This window comes from Apaloderma vittatum, unplaced genomic scaffold (genome assembly GCF_000703405.1).
Source record: "Apaloderma vittatum isolate BGI_N311 unplaced genomic scaffold, ASM70340v1 scaffold44127, whole genome shotgun sequence".
Classification (NCBI taxonomy): domain Eukaryota; kingdom Metazoa; phylum Chordata; class Aves; order Trogoniformes; family Trogonidae; genus Apaloderma; species Apaloderma vittatum.
The window spans coordinates 12,517-31,725 of NW_009725404.1; the positions used below are offsets into that span (position 1 = coordinate 12,517).

General features: G+C 44.0%; 1 protein-coding gene across 1 annotated transcript; it reads left to right on the forward strand.

The window, feature by feature from the left end:
• The first annotated feature begins 519 nt into the window (after positions 1 to 519).
• PPP1R36 (protein phosphatase 1, regulatory subunit 36) lies at positions 520 to 15,846 on the forward strand. Its single transcript, XM_009872870.1, is given in 11 exon segments — positions 520 to 533; positions 535 to 615; positions 1,757 to 1,837; positions 2,525 to 2,646; positions 2,768 to 2,834; positions 3,716 to 3,814; positions 7,825 to 7,956; positions 12,439 to 12,478; positions 13,989 to 14,185; positions 14,273 to 14,461; positions 15,651 to 15,846. Coding segments are annotated over 11 exon segments (1,218 nt in total).
• The last annotated feature ends 3,363 nt before the right edge of the window (positions 15,847 to 19,209 follow it).

Genomic DNA, 19,209 nt, shown 5'->3' on the forward strand with positions numbered 1-19,209 from the left:
ATTTTTTTAAAAAATATGTAGATATTGTAAAATGCTGTTACAGGTAGTTTTGTCTAGTGTCCCCTGAAGGGTCTATGAGATGTTTATTTAAAGTTCTCAGAACATTAGGAAAGTGCATAACATATTCCTCTTTTAAACAAAGGTTTCATTTCTCCTGATACTTAATCTCTACAATTACATAAATATTCTTTTTTTTCCAAAAAAGTAATTTGCCTTCAAAAAAGCAACTATTTAATACATGACATCATTTGGTTTCTCAGTCTTTACTGATTCACTGGCAGCTGAAGAACTGATATTTCTGAGCAAACTTACATTTTTTTGTTCGTAACCTGAAAGACATAAAAAGGACACACACTTTTTTCTTTCTTATGCTAGCAACATTTGATCTTAGAGAACTTCTTTTCCAATAAGTTACAACATCTGGGTGAAAAGCAGCCTAAAGAAAGATAGGAAGCAGCCCATATGCATGGTACTTGCATTATAAATACTTTGTTGGGATGAGAACCTGAGCATAGATTTATGACATGCTCCATATGCTGTTTTCTTGCAGACGATAAAACTAACTCCAGGTGTGTGGTACTGGAAAGATGATACCAACACACTTGAATTTGCAAGGTAAAAGAATGATGTTTAGCTACAAATTACGCAGATTTATGCCCTGATACAGCAGTTCCAAGTCAGGTAAAATCAGAGTTTAGTATTGTTTTACCTGAACATCAACTGCAGGACAAATTCTTCCTTCTGGAGCTCCCTAACTGCTGCTCTGAGGCAGTTCTGAGAAAATCACAAATATGCGTTTACTCCATACTGCTCTCAAGCTGCATCCACTATAAAGGGATGGCTAAAAGTGAGTGGTGAGTCCTGCCCTGTGTCAGAAATGCACACCGCAGCCGGGAGCAGTGGTGCTGGGTGTGACGGCCAAATCCCACCCAGGTGCCTACAGCTGGAAGTCCACAGACTAATGTTGCCTGTTGCCAGTGGTATGTATTTGACCCTGTGCAATGGTGAGCACCAGAGGGCTGCAGACCTTTAGGGAAAGCACAGGGGACATTGTAAGTGCACGTAACTGTGCTTTGAATGTCTGTGGCAGTTGTGGGTTAAGACTTTATCAGGCCATTTAAACCATTGGGGCAGAAAACCTCAACACCCAAACTACATCCCCCTGCTCTCTTCTCAAGCAGGGAGTGTAGGTGGAGCAGTGGGTCAGTCACACAGTGCCTGCTGCTGCCTCCTGCCCTGCTGGGCATTTTCCAAGCCTTTGTCATGGAGGAACAAGGCTGGTCACCTCTCTCCTGGTCACACGGCTACTGCAGGCGCCTTTCATGGTCTGCGTCTCAGCAGCTCCGGCCAACTTCTCCGCTGGGCTTGGAAATGCTGCTGACTCTGCCTGGTAGCTCTCCAGGGAAAGGGGTGAGCTCCCTGGTGACATCTGCCTGGATCTGCCCTCCACGATCCCAAAGAAAAGCTCTGGAACCAAGCATTTGACATTTAAAATCTTCCTAAAGCCGCTTCAGACACTGCTTGAAGGGTTTACCTGGCACAGTGCATATGGTGGGAGGAGGCAGAGCAAAAGTGTCCAAGGAAGCCCCTCTTTGCTTCTGTGTTCCACACTGACCTTGTTACAACCCAGATGTTTTCTCAGTGTCAGGCAGAGGCCAAAAGAGATATGCTTTTGTATCATGGGATGTTGACCTCTTTTGTACTGCTGCTAATAATTTGAACTCATGCTACTGCAATGCTCATATTCATATTTCAGCTCCAATCCAGAAGCTGAGGAAAACCTTAAGGATGGAAAAAATGTTCACTTTCAGGAAATGCGTGTCAAGACATTAAAGAGGTATTTTGATTTGACTTGCCTAGCTCTAAAAGAAACAAGATTGTTTGGGTGGAAATGTTTTCATCCATTGTCTGAGGATCGTGTCTGAACAGAGCATGTGAAGCAGGAAGCCAGCTGTCATTTCAACAGGGTGGATGAGTGGTCTGAGTGTAGAAACACAGCCAGACATGCCTGGTGTTGAATGCTTTTTTACTTTGGTAAAGTCATTCAGCATCTTTGTTGCTCTTTTCAGATTGCTCAGAACAAGGTAATAATTCTCATCTACTCTAAAGAGTATTGTGAAGGTAATTAATTCATCTGTGTAACGCACTTCAAAGATTAAAGTATTATTATTGTTATTATTATTAATTTTATAAATTCACAATATGGTATAGCTGGCTTTCATCCATTACTTAAACCCTCTTTGATCTAAATAATATAGTCGCAATTTATTATATTTGCAACTAAAAGAGCAACTTCAGACACAACCTTAGAGGTGAAATGTCCTATTTCTCTCAACATCCCCAGCCTGTTTTGTGGTTATAATAGTTGAAAGTTAGTTCAGGATACTTGCCAAAACACATTTCACTGCCCGTCCCTTTGAAACTGAGTACAACAAAGAGAGTACATACCAGGCAGATAATCTTAATGTTCTCAGACTGGGCTTAACACTCTGTCCTTAAATGTTATGTATTGTTCAACCACTAGCATCTTCAAAGATGACTGCAGTGCAAGACTCCCTGAAAAAAGGCTGGCTCACAAAGAAGAAAGATTGCATAGGCTCTCCAAATGGGTACAACATGAGTATGTGACATTGGATGATGTCAAATGTGAGTAATTGCTGGTATTTCGTACCATTAAGTCATCACCCATACAAGTTAGAAAGCTTCTTCTGCTAACACTGGCATTTTTTTGAGGAAATAACTGGTTTTCTCCTCTGTTTGTTTCAAGATGCTGCTTTGCTTTTGGAAGAAGCAAATGAGTCAGCTCACAAGTTCCCATTAGCAGCAGTTATGAGGTATGCCATTTAGCATTTGTTTCAAAAATGATGTGCGTGTAGCTGGTAGTAGAAAGACTAGAGTGTATGAGAAGTAGAATATGAAATACCAGAGATTTTAAATCTCTGCTCTGTGAGGTTCAGTAGGAAACAATACCAAATGCACATTGTCCTTGACATGTGCAAAAAATTCATCCCATCACCTATTTGAAGTATTTCCACTTCATTACTTAAAAGAAACCAAGAACTTGGGCCTAAATACGTGAAGGTTGATTTCCCTTTTACTCTAAGCTAAATTCCGTATTAGCCAGTGCATCTGCAGCACTGTGTGCTCCAGGAGTGCTGACACGGCTGGGAATCTGGGCCACCTTCTTGTGCTGCTGCTGTTACCCCCAGAGCTGCAGGGCTCACTGTTTGCTGCTGCCACTTATCAGCGTTACTTCTCTATAGGCTGAAAGCAAGGAGGCAGCAGGCGAAGCGTTATATCTCACCAGGGATGTACAGTGGCTGCGTTGCCTTTGTCTGTAGACCATGTTGAGCCTTAGCCAGCCTGTCCTTTCAGGAGGGCACAGGTGTCTTAGCTGTCCCCCTTTTCCTTCAAATGAGAATGCTACTCTTCCAGCATGTTCAGTGCCAAAAATATGCTTCTTGGAGGTATATCTGGTAATATCCAGTTCAACCCACCTTTCAGAGGGTTTATTGGACTCTGTTAGTAATTGCCAAAAGCTGTCAAAGTTTTAGTGTGGGGTGGAGTGCTTGCTACGAATAGGTCTCAGCCATATAGCAAATATTTGGTATAACACAGGCCCCTGAGCAGAGACTTTGTTCTTTTTCACAATGGTCTGGAGTTGTCTATCTCTGAAAATCTGCAGACCACAGTGACCTTTCTACCTTCCATTCAGGAATGAGAAGCTTGATGAGTTCCTCATGGCCCTGCTCATCTACCTATCTTTTTACCTGGAAAAAATTGCCCTGGAAAAGAAATACAGCACCTTGGCTTCGTGAGTACAAAACGTTAGGAGCACAAGTACATTGAGGTTGCTTCAGCAAATCTGAAATCACAGGGAAGTCTTTCGTGCCAGAATCAGTGGGATTCTGTGTATGAGCAAGGACTGCTTGCTGTACTGGCTCAGTCTGTATATGGAACACTAAGGAGAAAAACCCCTTGGTCTCACTGTTTACGTTTCCCATCATAGAATCATAGAATGTATTGAACTGGAAGGGACCTTTAAAGGTCTGACCCCCCTGCAGTGAGCAGGGACACCTTCAACTAGATCAGGTTGCTCAGAGCCCCATCAAGCCCGAGCTGGAATGCCTCCAGGGATGGAGTGCTCTCCAGGACATAGGCTCCTCTAAATATGTAGAGAGACAGATTTGCAGGATGGGGGGGTGGCTGAGCCCCGCTTTGCCTCAGCCTCACCCTGAGCGGCGTGCACTGCTATTCATGTGACATGGCATTACCACAGTCTCCCTTTCAAGACGGTGGCTGGATCTAGTCCTGCTGCAATGGGGTCACCAAATAATTTGGCTCCTGAAGGTAATGCTGCAATCTGAATAAATCCTTACTACTACCACCAACGTTAAATCTATGTGAGTGCGCTGGATCAGATTGCCATCCCTTAATGCCATTTCCCAGTAATAACTAATTAGGAACCAGTCATTTCTGCTTGCAATACAGAGCAGCAAATAGTTGCAACTGAGTCTGCTGGGTGTTAATTTGTGCTGTGGGTCATATTGCTTTAAGACTTCATTTCTAAATACTTTGCAAAGCAGGTTCAGATTACTCTTAGGTGCTAGAAACATGTTGCAACATGAGGAATATATGCTAGGAAAGCAGTTCCCAGGTAAGGGTGTGTGACCACACTTGCTGCCTTGCAGAGTGGAAGTGGGGATGCCAGGGGAATAGTTTAGGAGCTGCTGTGTTAGAGAGTTGTATGCCTTAGAAGAAAGCATTAAAGAGCTACGAACCATGACTGTAAGAAACTTCAATGATTTTCTGGAGTGTGTAATAGTCTCTGAGAATTGATTGGCCATTTTCTTAAAACACTTAATGATTACTTATTTCACAATTCATGAAGTCTTGATATAAAGAGGGGCTAATTTATCTGGATTGAAGAAAAGACTGTTGGAGGATTGCTGGCCTTAAGGAATTGATTTGTTCTACATCCACAGGTTGACAGGTGTTTCTTTCATTGTGCAAGGAATAATTCATATATTAAGAAAACCAGCAGTGTAGTTTAATACACAAAGGTCAGAGATTCTGCTGAGGTGCTCTGGGCTGCAATTTACAAAATGATCCCTCACTCCCGACTGGTAAAGGACAAGGAGGCCACTCTACAGGTCACAACACCTCAGTGTGATGGCTCATATCATCTACTAGTCTGGCAAATAGAGAAAGAGACTGAAACAGAGGAGTTTGGACCTACTGCAATATGGGGTTACATTTTCTGGATCAAGGGGACCCTGGTTAGTGGGTATCAGCTGTAAGAACTGGATCAACCCTGCAAGGAGAGACTTTGCATTGTGTTCTGCCAAGCAGTGCTCCCAAAGTGAGTCCTATCTTTTAGTGGGAAACATAAACTGACTCTCCACTTCTACAATACTGTTTTATTTAGATTCATTACCTCCCCTGAAGGGAAGTGGCTTGCTTGTCAGGATTACCTGCATGCAATGTTAGCATCAGAGAAGCTTAAAGAGACACCATGCAGAAACAGGAATTCAGGGTATTGATCTACTGAAGTGTAAATACAAGTAAGGAAAAGAAAATGACAAAGGGCAATTTTAGTCCCTATTTAACGTTAAAGTTCATCCTTAATTGTTTCAACATCTTAGACGACTTGGAGGAGCTGGGAGATGTTAATCATGATGTGAAAAGCTTTCTGATACTGCATCTTTTTTCCCTGTTCAAGACCACCAATTTCCTCTGTTATCCATCTGGTCTAATTCCAGACTTGGTATGTGCTCTATTTCAGATCAAATGTAGCAAGGACTGTCTTTTCCCTCCTCTGGAGTAAAGTTCTGGAACAGTCTTCCACTAAGAAGTAGTGGGGGTAGGCAAGAAAATGACTTTTTTTTCTTTTTTTTTTTTTTCCCGGAAGGTGGAGCTCCATGAGCTTGTGAAAGGGATTTTTTAACTGCATAATAGAATCATAATGACATAAAATTACACTTGTGATAAGACTCCTTGGGTTTGTGATATGCTGATGGATTTGAGAGAGTGCAAAGGAAGATTGCATAGCCATTCCTTTTCCTATCTCATGGATCCCATGCTCAGGGCTGTTGCTAGTGGCTTGCTCAAGAATAATACTCACTCCTCCTTCCTGCAAGATATAATTTAGTTTCAGAGGCCTTTTTGCTTTCCTGTGTAGCGCTGGCTATATGCCACAAGTAGAGTCAGACTGGAGGCAATATGTGCAGGTACCAATTCATGTTTCTCATTAGTGATACCTATAATTTGCTCCCAGTTAAACTGACAGACACATTACTTGGAGACAGGGCTTGGTGACCCACCTAGTCCTTTATCAGCCTCGTGTTTCTGTATGACAGACACGTGGTTGTCAGTCCAATGGTCATGCAGTCCTTGAGCTGCTCTTCTTGTAGACCTTGTGTAGGACCTACTAACACAGAAAAAAACCCCACTGGTTATTCCTGCTTCTGCTTGGTGTGGTTTAGGGTTCCTGCCATTTGGGCTACCTATGAGGGATGCCTAACTCATCTGTTGGGTCTACTTTTGTCCCCAGGGACCCAGATCTGGTGGTCTGAATAGCTCCTCAACTATCTTGAACCTAGGTCATGTAGAATTATTGGTGTCCACAGCGCCTCAGGAGAACATGTAAGACCATCATGGTGCCAGAAGTCCTTGCCTCTGGGCATTGAAGTTTTGGAAGGGATTCCTATCAGAGAAAGTCAGGACGAATCTGGACATTTTTTGACTTCTTGTGACTTTGTCTTTTGCTGATGCTATGCTGATTTTTTTGTGAAACCAAGCCTTAGGCCTTCCTGGCTTTTTTTTAGGTTCAGACAGATCTTGTAACTAGGTTCAAAACCAACCGACCAGTTTTCCAAAGCAGTGGGCATGAGGCATTCCCCTGCTGGAGACGGCTTGGGAGTATTCACCTCTGAAATATGTGACTCTAAGAACAAAAACTCAGCAGTGGCGGATGAGACATGAATGGAACAAGGGCTGTTATTTCTGTCCTGCATTTTCTTTCCCCTTTAGTTTCTGTCTGTTTTTGCTTCCAACCCTTTCATGTCGTTTAAGGAAAATCTGCTGAATTTTATTAGCAATTATCCTTGAGAAGCCCAGAGTAATTGTTCTAATTTATTAAACGTGGGTTGTGTAGGAAGCTTTACAGCTGGAGGCCATCAGGGATAGAACAGATAAAACCAACTCTCCTGAGTGCGAAGGAAGGCTGGTAACTTCCCAGGCACCGGCAGACAGTCGGGTGGATTACAGGGGAAGCAGAGGAAATAGAAAGCCCTTTGGTTTGGCATTTCCTTAGTGTTTGATCTGAATTGGTTTAAAATACAGGCTTGTGGTGTCAGCTGTTCCTGTTTGGATACAGTCCCAAAAGTGCTTCATATGGCTTTTTGAAGAGGAGTAAGTGCTGTGTCTGAGTGAGCCAGACCCACCGCCCCAGGCTGCCCTGTGACAGAGCCTGAGCCCGGGGTTATCTAAATGCACCTCCTGGGCTTTTGTGCAAGGCTGCAGAAAGGATTCATAAGCCACACAGGATCAAAGCAACTTGACGGGCTGTGGGCACACAGCTTATAGGTTGTGTGGGGTGAGAGAGACTATCTGGGCTGGAGCCCCAGGCCTTGTGGCCCCACTGATGTGGCCAAGCTGTGCTGTCAGCGCCTGAGCCCAGCCTTGCCGTGGAGGGTCCCTTAGTGGTGCTGGTTTATGTGCCTTAAAGCCATGTTTGCCTCTCAGGAACAGCCACTCTTTCTAGCATCTATTCTGCCCAGGGCACCTTCCCTGAAATTTTTTCCCCTTTTTTGTTTTAAACAGGACTATGATATTTCTAGAGATGACAGAAATGGACAATATGTTGGCGGAGTTAGCGGTGGCCAGGATTCACCTTGCCAAGGTGTACTGCAACCTCATCCTCGGACCACACACGGCACAGCAGCCTGGTGGAAGGTAAGCCAGTCCCTTCGGGGGACTCTCATTATGTCAAGGGCCACAGCAGCCCAGAGCCAACACCTCTGTTGTGTGACACAACTGAATGCCCAGGGGAGTAAATGTCTCATGAGTCCTCTGTGGCTAAGGGACCATGAAATGGAGAAGTGTCCCAATCTTCCTGCAACTCTATCGCATCTCATAACTGACTCCAAAAGTGTTTCTGGGGAGTTTTTGCCAACTGATTTGGCCACAATGAGTTGCAGCAGAGTTCTGGGTACTAGACTGGAAAGCTCTAGCCCTGGTATGTGGAAGCCTTGCTAGATATACAGAGCAGGAGACTTTAATGGGTTCAACATGAAAGTCAGCAGGGCAAAAATCAGTGCCACCCCTGCCACTTAAAATCTTGAAAGCAAATTGTTATGTACCTGCTGATTGCCACTGATCCCTGCATAAATTTATGCCAAGTCTGAGATAATGTAAGACTAGTCTAGCAAGTAAAGGAGACCATGATCCTGAAAGGCAGCAAGTGAAGGGAGTAGAGACAAGAAGAAGTTGTGCTTAGGCGTTCCCTCTGAGCAGGGAAGATGGTTCATGGCTTTTTCGGAGTGGTGGAGACCAACTGCTCTTTGGTGTGATGGTCACAGTGATGAACTGAAAGGGGAGAGAAACCCTTAGAGGGAATTAAAAAAAGAAACTGAAAAAGGAAAGAGAGGATCGGAGGGTAGTAGAAAAGGCAGAAAAATTAAGGGAATGATGAGGACCAGAGAGGGGAGTTTTAACAGGTGATGAAAGTGTGATTTAATCATGGCTGGCAACTAAATGCTACAAAAAGTGGTTAGTGGAAAGAGAACGTAATGACAGAGAGATCATACACTGTGCTGGCGTTAGGGACTTTTTCCTCAACCATGCATATTGCTGCACAATGTTTCCTTTCACTGGCAGTAGAAAGGAGCTGCCAGTCCCCAGCCAGCATCCCAGTCCCATGGGACCTTCTCAGACCAGTTTTCTGGTGATGTGAAACTGCTGCCAGTCCCCCACAGGAGTCATGAACATTCCCTCGCCTTCCTGCAACACAGCTCCAGGCAACCTTGCTCCTGGCTGGGGTGAGGGAACCTGGGTTTCTTTCTAGTCAAGAGGAGAAGGTAACCTGTAGAAGTGATGGAGTCAAAGAGGAGCTGAAATTGCTGTCCCAACGGTGTTTTTATTTTAGTGTGCCTCATCCCACAGGGTGCTGGACCCTGAGAATTAGGAATGTGTGCCCTCTGTGTCCTGGCACATTGGCATTTCACCAGGCAGTCCCAGGAGCAGCCTTCTGCACTAAATCCTTGCTAAGCAGAGGCATCCTCTTAACCTTCTCACTGGTTGGACAGGAAGCGTCATGACAGCACTTCATTCTTTCTGTTGGGTGGCCCTAAAGTCTGCACTTATGAGATTCAGTTGGAGGAACTTATTGGAGAAAGTAATTTGAATCTAAGAACTAGATGCAGCTGGATAAACCAGCCTGTTATACACCCAGCTGGTGAGCTCTGGTGCCTCCTCACTCACCGGTATTGTCTGGGATGTTCAGGATTAAGGCAAGAGGTTTAGTGGCAAAAAAACACCAGCATGGGAGTTTCAGCAGAGAGCTGAAACAAGAAACTGTGTTCTTTAATATTTTCATCACACTGGGGGTTAAGGGCTGGCAGTGGGGTGGGATGATGGTGTCCGGGCTGTGAAAGCACAAAGGCTGGAAAAGAGCTGTGTCTTAAAGCCTTCGTGATGTAAGGTGCTGTGTGAAGAGAGACCTCACTGAGTTACTCATAGCAGGGTGGTGGTAGCTGACTTCAGAATGAGGCTAATGCTGAGCATGTTATAATATATGGCACTTCCCATACCATACTGCAATTATATATATATAATCTTTTCCAGGCTGACTCAGTTTAGCCTTAAATGTTATCTGGATCCTCCCAGACCATTATATGAACTGCCAAATACAAAAGCTAAGGGACAGAACTGATTAACACTCTTAATTACAAAATATGGTTGGGAATTTTTCAAGCACACATGTTTTTTGCATGGGAAAGGTCCTTCGTCAAATTGGAAACTGTAGGGAAGGTTACTTTTGATGAGGCTTTTTAACCTGAGAAACATTTAGATTAAAAAGCTGAGAACTATTGATAACGTGCCACCCCCAAGTTTTACTATATTTTCTTATAATCCAATATGGGTACATGATGCTGTTGACGCTTTTACTTTTCACTCTAATTCACCATAGCAACATTTAAATGTAATCTTATGCTATGTTGATAAACTGCTTTCCCTTCCAGGTTTGCCAAATGTCTACGCGTTCGTGTTAAATTATTGATTTTTCATGTAAAATTTTTCTCTGAAATTTTAAAAAGGGAGACTTTAAAAAGGGAGACTTAGGTGAAGAGCATCTTCATCTTAACAATTTACATGATTTGTAAAATGCAGCATTAAAATCCTATCTTGATGCTGTCCCAGACTGGAATTTGAGAGACTTCCTCCAGACTTGTTATTTGTGTATGTTAGCATTAGCCCTCTTGTGCCTCCAACGCCAAGGAAGGAATAGGTGTGTCTGGCTTTCTCCTTTTAAGTTGATGAGGATTGTGCAACCTTTCTGTGGTGCCAGGTTCCTTATGGGCATTTGTCATAATGGGAAAAATACAGAGCGTTCCCAAAGCTGAACGCATCAATGGCGCAAACACAGTGAAGCCAGCCTCTGCTGATCCTTGAAGCTGGCCTGATCCGCGGGCAATCAGCGTCGCAGTCGTGGTGGACGGAGTTGCTAAATGGCACAGGAGGCATTTCCTCCCCATGTGCCCCTGTGCACAGGAGGAGTTCTTGAAGCCACTATCATCTTGTGTCCAAAGCCCACGCTTACTGCGGTGTCTGCCCTTGGCTGTGCTGTCCGCGTTCACGCATGAACTCATCCCTCACAGCTCGGAGAAATCAATATTGCCACGTTAGTAGAAGGCACGGTGCTTTTTGCTTGCTCTTTCATGTTTCTTACAAGTCCTGGCCTGAAGCTTGTTGCAAGTTTGATGTTTTCCTGACCCTTTCTGTGTTTTCTTAGGTAATTAGCAACTGTGCCCTAGACATGGGAGGTGCCTCCTACTTCAACACTTATCTTAGGAGATTTTCTTAGTTTAATACCTCTCTTGAAGGAAGAAAGCACTGAGAGAAAGGAAGGTGGAGAACCCTGGACTTACTTGACTGTAGTCGTTAGTGTTATCTTCTGTTCTGGCCTCTACATAGGTTTCTTTGCTAAACTGGGGACCAGTTCTAAGACACTGTATGAACTTTAGGTTTCTCCACTTTGATACTCTGAAGATAAAATACTGTGCTTTTCCAGAATTCATAAGGAATCAGAAGCATCAGAGTTGTTCTAGGAGTTCTGCTTTGGCAAATGGCCAAGCCACGCTTGCAGAGTCAAGCTTGTTTTCCCTTGCCCAGTATATGAAAGTCAGCAGGATTGTGGCTGGTGGGAGACAGGTAGGGAGATACATGGCCTTCTTGATCAAAAAAATCAATAAATTAAAGTCAGAAGATGGTATATAGAGCTATAGGCCTGAAAGGTTTTATCTTCATGATCTGCTCTGCAGTGATGGCAGCTAGGCATGCCCTAGATGCATGGAGCACCTGGTGTTGTCAGGAAGGTAAGGGACATGTCAGGAGTCAGTAAGTTGATGTGGAGACAGGCTTTCCTGTGCATCTGGCAGGAGCAAGCCAGAACCGTGGGGATCTGTAGGCTACAAGAGAATACCTGCTTTCATTTCCATGAGGGTGAGTTGTGCCCTCTCCAGGAGAACTGAGTGGCTGCTGAGATGTGTGCGTCACCCTCTGCTTTAATGGCCTTTTCCATGATGGACAGTCATTTGGCTTTGTGTGAGAGTCCCTGGGCTCAAGTCAGTGCCGAAAGCATCTCTCGGGCTTCCACTGGGCAAATTGCTGCTTCTTTAACAAAGGCCCTTTGTCATTCTTGGGCATGTTTTCTATTTCTTCTTGGAGAAACATCAGGCATCTCCTTCCTGGTTTTCCAGTTTATTGTCTCAGCATTGGCCTGGCTTTGTGCCATCGGCAGCTCTGCTTGTTGCTCTTCCAGTGATGTCGGGAAGAGGTTTTTTCATTGACTAGAGTGGGAACTGGGTTAGATCAGCACTGACCACTTTTGAGAGGCCCATGCAGAGCAATCAGTCTAGATAGCATAGCAGGGGAGCCTCGCCTGCTCCTCACATCCAGCTTTGTTCTCTGTCGGATTTAATTAACTGAGCCATACAATATTTTGCATTTTCTCCTTCTGAGGCAATGCAGAAGTCCTGCCTTTCTCTTGGACAGTGGGTCTCCACATGCTGGTAATGAGGATCTACCAGCAACAACTTTATTGCCCTGGTGAAATGCCAGCTTGGCATAGCCCCATGACTCATATTCCATGCTCTGTTCAGAGGACTGAAAGGACGACTGCTGCTATTAATTGTGTGTTCTTTTTCACTGCTTTAGGAGAGAATCATCATTGCAGAAAGACTGGAGCTTCTCTGAGGTAAGAAAGACCCAAAGATAATCAGGGAGTGTGACTGAGTGTCAGCCCAGACCATGTTCCTCCCTTGAACATCCAAATGCACCTTTCCTTTTTGGTTCCCTCAGAAGTTAACTTGTAAGGTAGAGTACCTAGGATAAAGTTTTACCTCTAGGGCCTAGATGTCCCTGTAAAATACTATCTCTTCCCTTCAGCTCCAACCCTTTCCCCTTGAAGCCCTCAGGCGGGCAGTTTCAGTCCCTCTGTGGCTTTTGGACCCCAGGTAGTTCCCATCACAGGCCGAGGTCCCTCTGGGAAGTCTGGCCTGTAGATTTCTTCTCATCATGGGTCTTGTAGTTTCATATCTGTAGGTAAGAAATTTTACAGCCTTCTTTTATTTCTGTTGCCCTTGGTGACATTTCTGGGTGCCAATAAGCTCTTCTGGCCTGCAATGTACAGCTCCACCAGCCATTTATGAGACTCACTATGTAACAGAGCTCCAGCAAATTAATACAAAACAGCTGGGACCAAATTTTATTTTGTACTTCATGATCTGGGAAGCCTTTCCTTGAAAGAGGGTAGCTGTGGGTTCAGTTCCAAGAATACACAGGAGTCCCAGTGATGCCATTTTACCAAGAACAGACTTAGAGATTCAACTTATTTGGAGATGATTCAGCTTATGCTAGAGCTCACAAATGTTAAATAGGGGTGAAAAACTACATTTTGTTTATTTTAATCAGCAAGCAAATGTGCAGAGGTGAAATGCGATGAGTTCATATTTGGTAGTAATATTTTCTGTGGTCATTAAGCCATCATTCAGAGTGGGGATTATCTTGTCTACCTGCACTGCCCAGACAAGAACTGTCCTGTCAGACCATGTCCTTCAGCTGCCTTGACAGCCATTGCAGAAGAAAGCTCAGCCAGAGGGTGGATTATTGCCTCCTGAGATAGATGTGGGCAATAGGAACCCCCGCAGAATGACTCATCCCATCAGTCTCTTTCCACTGATTATTGAGGAAAACTGAGTGGTGATCTCGGGTTATGTCCTTAGTTTCTAGCAGCAAGACTAAGCAAGTTGCAACAGGGCAAGTTTAGGCTGGACATTAGGAAGAAATTCTTCACAGAAAGAGTGGTCAGACACTGGAACAGACTGCCTAGGGAGGTGGTTGAGTCGCCATCCCTGGATGTGTTCAAGTGTTGCTTAGATGTGGTGTTGGGTGATGTGGTTTAGGGGTGACCTTGTAGTGTAGGGTCAATGGTTGGACTCGATGATCCCAAGGGTCTTTTCCAACCTGAATTTTTCTATGATTCTATGAATTGCTCAGAGTTAAGCAAGATGAAATCCATCTGAGCTAACTCTGTTTTAAAAAAAAAAAAATCAATGTTTTCAAATCTTCCCTGATGCATACATGGCAAAGTTTGGTGACAAACGGTGGCTGGCATTTTAGTGGAGTCATGCCAGCCTGTGCTCTGCGATGCACTGGGGCTCTGCGCCTTTTCCCAGTGGAAAAGGACATATGTGTTTTCAATCCAGGGCTTCTACAACTTCTGCAGTCATGTGGCTTGGCTTGTGTTCAGACGGAAGCATTTCCAAGTGATTCGGGAAGAAATCGGCAGGCTGCTTTTCTCTGATGTGTTCAATCCTGCCTTAAGAGACAGGAGCAATGTTGACTTCCAGAAACCAGGAGAACGGAGTGCTGCTGCAAATGCAGTGCAATTGCCACATCTGAGGTACACATTTCACACACTGGTGAGTTCTTAGGTAACCTAACCTGTCTGAAAACACCGAGACAACACCTGCATTTGTTTTCCTCCCAGAAAAGTCCATACCAAGCATCCTTGCCTACACAGCATGGTTCACCAGCGCTCGCCAATGCTCAGCACGCTGCTGCCCTTACCGAAGGAGAGACCGCAATACATCTTCCAGAACCACTACTGTCGGGGCAGAGACTCTCAACCTTGCATGTGTGACATCCTGCCGGACTTCTCGGAATTGTTGACTACCAAGTAAGGGACTATTTCTCTGCGAAAACAGGTTTGATAGTGCTCTGAGAGAGTTTTGGACAGCTAGCTCTTCCTCACCAGGAGAGAGGCCCCTGGAGGTCCTGAGAGACCTGAGAGAGCCCGGAGCTTGCAGAGGTAGTACCGGTTACCTGATGGCAAAGCAGCTACGGTCCATCGTATAGCTTGGTTAAAACTCAGGAGGTTTCTAGGGAAAGGAAGTGTGCTTTGATGTAAATTTGAATGGAAATTAATCAAAACCTCTCAAAATCAAAGTGGGCTGGTTTTTTCCCCTCTCATGATTCATTCCAATTCCTTATTTCTTTTTGACTTTTAGTTTTCAGTAGTGTTGTGATCAGATATTACTGATGTACTTTATGAGTACTTTATTTTAAAAAAGTAATTTTGTTACTACATTATACTTTTTAAAGGTATTTTTGATTGTAATAGATACAGAACCTTTTCTTCTGATTTGTGATAACACCAACATCTCTCAAGCCTGGGTATGCCATATGAGAGGAATTCCATTTCCCATCCATCCATTGTTAATAGCATTATCACCACAGTGCTTTTAAATATAGTTTCATTTAAACACTTCCACTGTAAATCAGTTTTGCTCTGTTGAGGTGTATATGAGGCTGCCTGTAAGACTTTCCCTCGTAAGTCTTCTTCTTCTGCTTGGAAATTAGAATTTGAGAATTGCCTTTCTTTGTCTGGATCTTCAGAGTTCTGGCAATCCAATGAATGTGACAGCACTGTACATACAAAATCTTTGAATGTATCTACGACACAAGACCAGCAAGTCTGGTATTGCTTGAGAGCGTGAAATTTGCTACAAATACACATGTAATTGTTTTATATGTCCTGAGCATGTTGGCTTTATAGCTTATGCACCGAGTCGCGTAATTTGTATGCAAAGGGGCCCAAATTTCCAGGCAGCGCTGAGCTTCACTCAGATATGTGCAATTCATGTTGTGTGCATGCACGCTCCAGACAGAAGCATGATGTGGTGTGCAGGGTGCTGAGGGGAGAAGCGTGGTTATTCGGTTTTCCCTGGAGGACAGCAGATACTCTGTGATGAAGGAGGCAAGATTCCTTGCTGATTTACCTAGAAAATGTTACAAAACTGTCCCCCTTTTTCCTGTTTCCCTCTGCTTCATTGTGTCAAGCAGATTAACACGATGTTTTCTAACAGGGTGGGCATCCTTGGAGCTCCTTGTAGGGAGTTAAAATCTCTTATGAGCATGCCTGATGGGGCAAGGGAGAAGGAGGAAGAAGAGGAAGAACAAGTCTCCATGCTGACAAATGATGAGAAAGAACAAGTCTCCATCCTGACAAAGCTGCTCCAAGGTGGCTTCTCCACCTCTGAGAAGCCCCAAAAACAGGCTTAGTGGTCAGAGCACTGTCCTCTCCAGAGCCATGGAAGAAGGTGACTGTAATCAGAGCAACTAGCAGAAGTGGTGCCTGTGTTGAGTGGCAACATTTCAATGGCTAAGTAAATCACTTTGAAACTGCAGCCAACAAAGCCTAACTCTGTAATCTTAATATATTGTGTTTACTTCTTTTTTTTTTTATTTCCATCATCTCTTACTTTGTTCTTGGATATAGAAAGTCTGATTTATGACTCATTGTGATAGCAAACAGAAAAGCTATTATTTAAAATACCTACTAGGTTTCCTTTTATCTTCTTAATGATATGTGTATATATTTTATCATAGATTTTAGGTGATTGGGAAAACAGATCTTGGATGTTCAAACTTCAAACACGCAGTTGGGATGTCAGTATCTTGACACAAAACTAATTCATGGTAAGAAATGGTGTCATTTTACCTATAAGACTATCCATACCTCCTAATCATTAGCACCAGCAGGAGAATTTTGGATGAAGTCCTATGATTTGTCATAGTCAATAGGAATCAATGAAAAAATAATGGATGATTTAACAGGGGAAGAAAATCAGACAGGTAATATTTTCATCGTTGTTAAGAGGAGAAATTTGACAAGTTATTATTGGTTTGGAAATTTTTCAGCAAAATATATCTATGCTGGATAAAAAGAATACAGTTTTCCCTTGCAATGCGTAGTCCAGTTTTTAAAAGGATCAAATTTGCAGCACGATTATGATGAGAAACTAGTTCTTCTGAAGTAACCACTAGCCCAGGGACTAGGTCACTTATGTGGCATGGCCCTGCACTGCCTTACTGAGACAGATGCTTTAACTGCAGATTCACAGCTGTCATTTAGTCTCTTCACTTAAATTGGCACATGTTATATTAAGGCTCAAGTAGCATTGTAGTCCAGGCTTGTTTTCCATGTGTCAGGTGAGTCCTTTTACCATTAGATGAGGCTGCAGCTGTGGCCTGTTTGTTTATCTCTCAGGCTTTTCATTAGTCATCTGTTCTGGTACAGAGCAAAAATATTTAAAAATAAACTCTTAGAAATTTTGTGAGACGGAAAACATATTTTGTCTTCCGAAAGAGAAGAAATCTAAAAGATATATTTAGAACTGTGTATGAGACTGCTACATCTTCCTGAAATACATGATGTGGAATGGTACACTCTTAATTCCAAATTAATATTTCCAGGCTATATGTTCATTTTGGGCAGGTAGGTTCATGCTCATGTGGTCTGAAAAAACGATGACGAGACCTTGAGATGATGCTTCAGCTGCAGATTTTCTGAGAGCCTGACTGGGCCAAAGCTTGTGTAAGTGTCTTTCGCAGCTTTATGGGTGACTCCTGAATAGTCCATGCCTGGCCAAACATGCAAGAGTCAGCTGTGGTATCATCACCTTGCAGCAGGACGGTTCCTCTACCAAATGATGCAGCAAGGTGTTGAATAATACCTGGAGCTGAGGGAGGCTACAGCACACCTTCTCTCTCTTGGTCTTGGGAGAAACCTTTCAGTTCCTGCATTAGGGGTCCTCTGTACCCTAAAAGCTGTGACACTCTGATCTGTGGATTGGCATCCCAGTATACTAACCCTTGAAAAAGTGCCTTGCTTTGTTATGGCAAGCAAACAGTCCTTGCCTGGGCGCTTGGAAAGAGCGTGAGGGAAAGGTGCCCTTTGCCATGTGAGACCTGCAGAGCCATGTGCTAATATTTGGGATTTGTGAACAGTCCCTGCAGTGCCTGGGGCAGAGATTTCAGAGAGTTGCACACTTGGCCTGCGGTGGGTCTGAGAAGACCAAAGGGTGGAGCACGTGCTCACGTAGGCAGCAAGGTCCTGGATGCGAACATGCGTTTTGTGCACTGTCACCTGCAAGGTCTGTGTCACTGCAGAGAGGAGGAAGCACCGAGCAGCTACTGGCATTGCTCAAAAGCTGTTGAGCAGTCTCAGGCTGAGAGGTGATGCTCAACATGCTCTTTGCCCCTCTCCAGACTCAAGGCAGGTTCCTCACAGTCTCCTTAAGGGGAGCACCCCCATGGGGCTACTTTCTCGCCATGAAATAGTGAGCAACAAGTAACAGCTTTTGGCATGCTGTTTTCCTTGGACAAAAGGCAGCTCCAGACCAGGCACAGTCTCAGTTACTTCTCTCTGCACCTAGAACGTTCTGTCTGCCTCACTCCACAGGAGTTACCTGCGTAAGTGCTGATGGCCCGAGTGAGCCCTGCTTTAAAACACTGTGATCCTCAGCCAAGCCCTCAGCCGTGGATTTGGGTCTAAATTTCCTATGGTAATCTAACAACAACCTTGAACTTTCCAGAAAGGATTGAGAAATACCTTGAAGTTCCAGATCCTTTAGTCAGCAGAGTCCTTTTCCAGGGCTGCCTTCTCAGCGCTAAGCGTCTGCTTCTTCTGGGGTAATGCATGTGTAACACAGGCAACCTATGCTTGTTTAAGCATGTAAGCAAGACCTGGCAGCCCTTCACATATGACAGTGAGTCATCCTTCCAGCAGGAGAGAGTGAGTCAGAAAGGGCAGTTGACTAGCTTTATTTATCAGTCTCCTGTTATCTGGCCCAGGAGAATTTTACCCTGAAAAACTCACCTTCATTAATGATAGGCAGAGCTCAGACTTGTATCATGCAACTACTGGCTTTTTTTTTTTTTTCCATAGGCTATGCATGCAGTTTCATATCAGGAAATCATGGCCATTCCCATGATTTTTTTTATTTTTAAAGGGTTTCTGAATGTGCCAGCTGTATTGGAGTAACCTGCCTGAGCGAGGATTACCACAAAGTGTACAGACTCAAATGTCCCTCAGTGATGAAAAGATCCTGGGGGGTTCTGTGCAATAGTGTTATAGACTTCCCATTTACTTTCTTCTGTTAGGGCTGCTTTGCTCAGAGCCTTAATTGAATGCTGCCAGCACAGCCTAGTGCCTTGACTGGCTTTTGATTATGGTTCTGCTGCTCATAGGCTCCATATAGGGCGTGTCAGGCTTTCCAGTCTAAGTGTCTATTTTCAGAAGTTATGTTGCTCTGTTGTAGAAATCCACAGCAAGCAGAAAGTTGGCAGGAAATGTCACAACTCAGAAATAGAAAAAGAGACTAAGAAAGAAAACTTTGCCTGATGATTAATTAAGGAAACTCTGCCCTTGGGGGTTTCAGGCTTTGCATCTGGGAGAGAGATGGCAGTGTAGCAAGGGAAGCCATCTGGATGTGAGGTGACCATAATGTGTTGTTGTGTGTCTTCAGGTATGAAAAGAAACAAATCTAAGCTCAAGCCCGTTGACTCATGTTGCAGGTAGGTTTGGAGCAGTAACCTCTGAAGGCAGAACCTGTGTAGTAGCAGGGCTACAGAGCTCAGCAA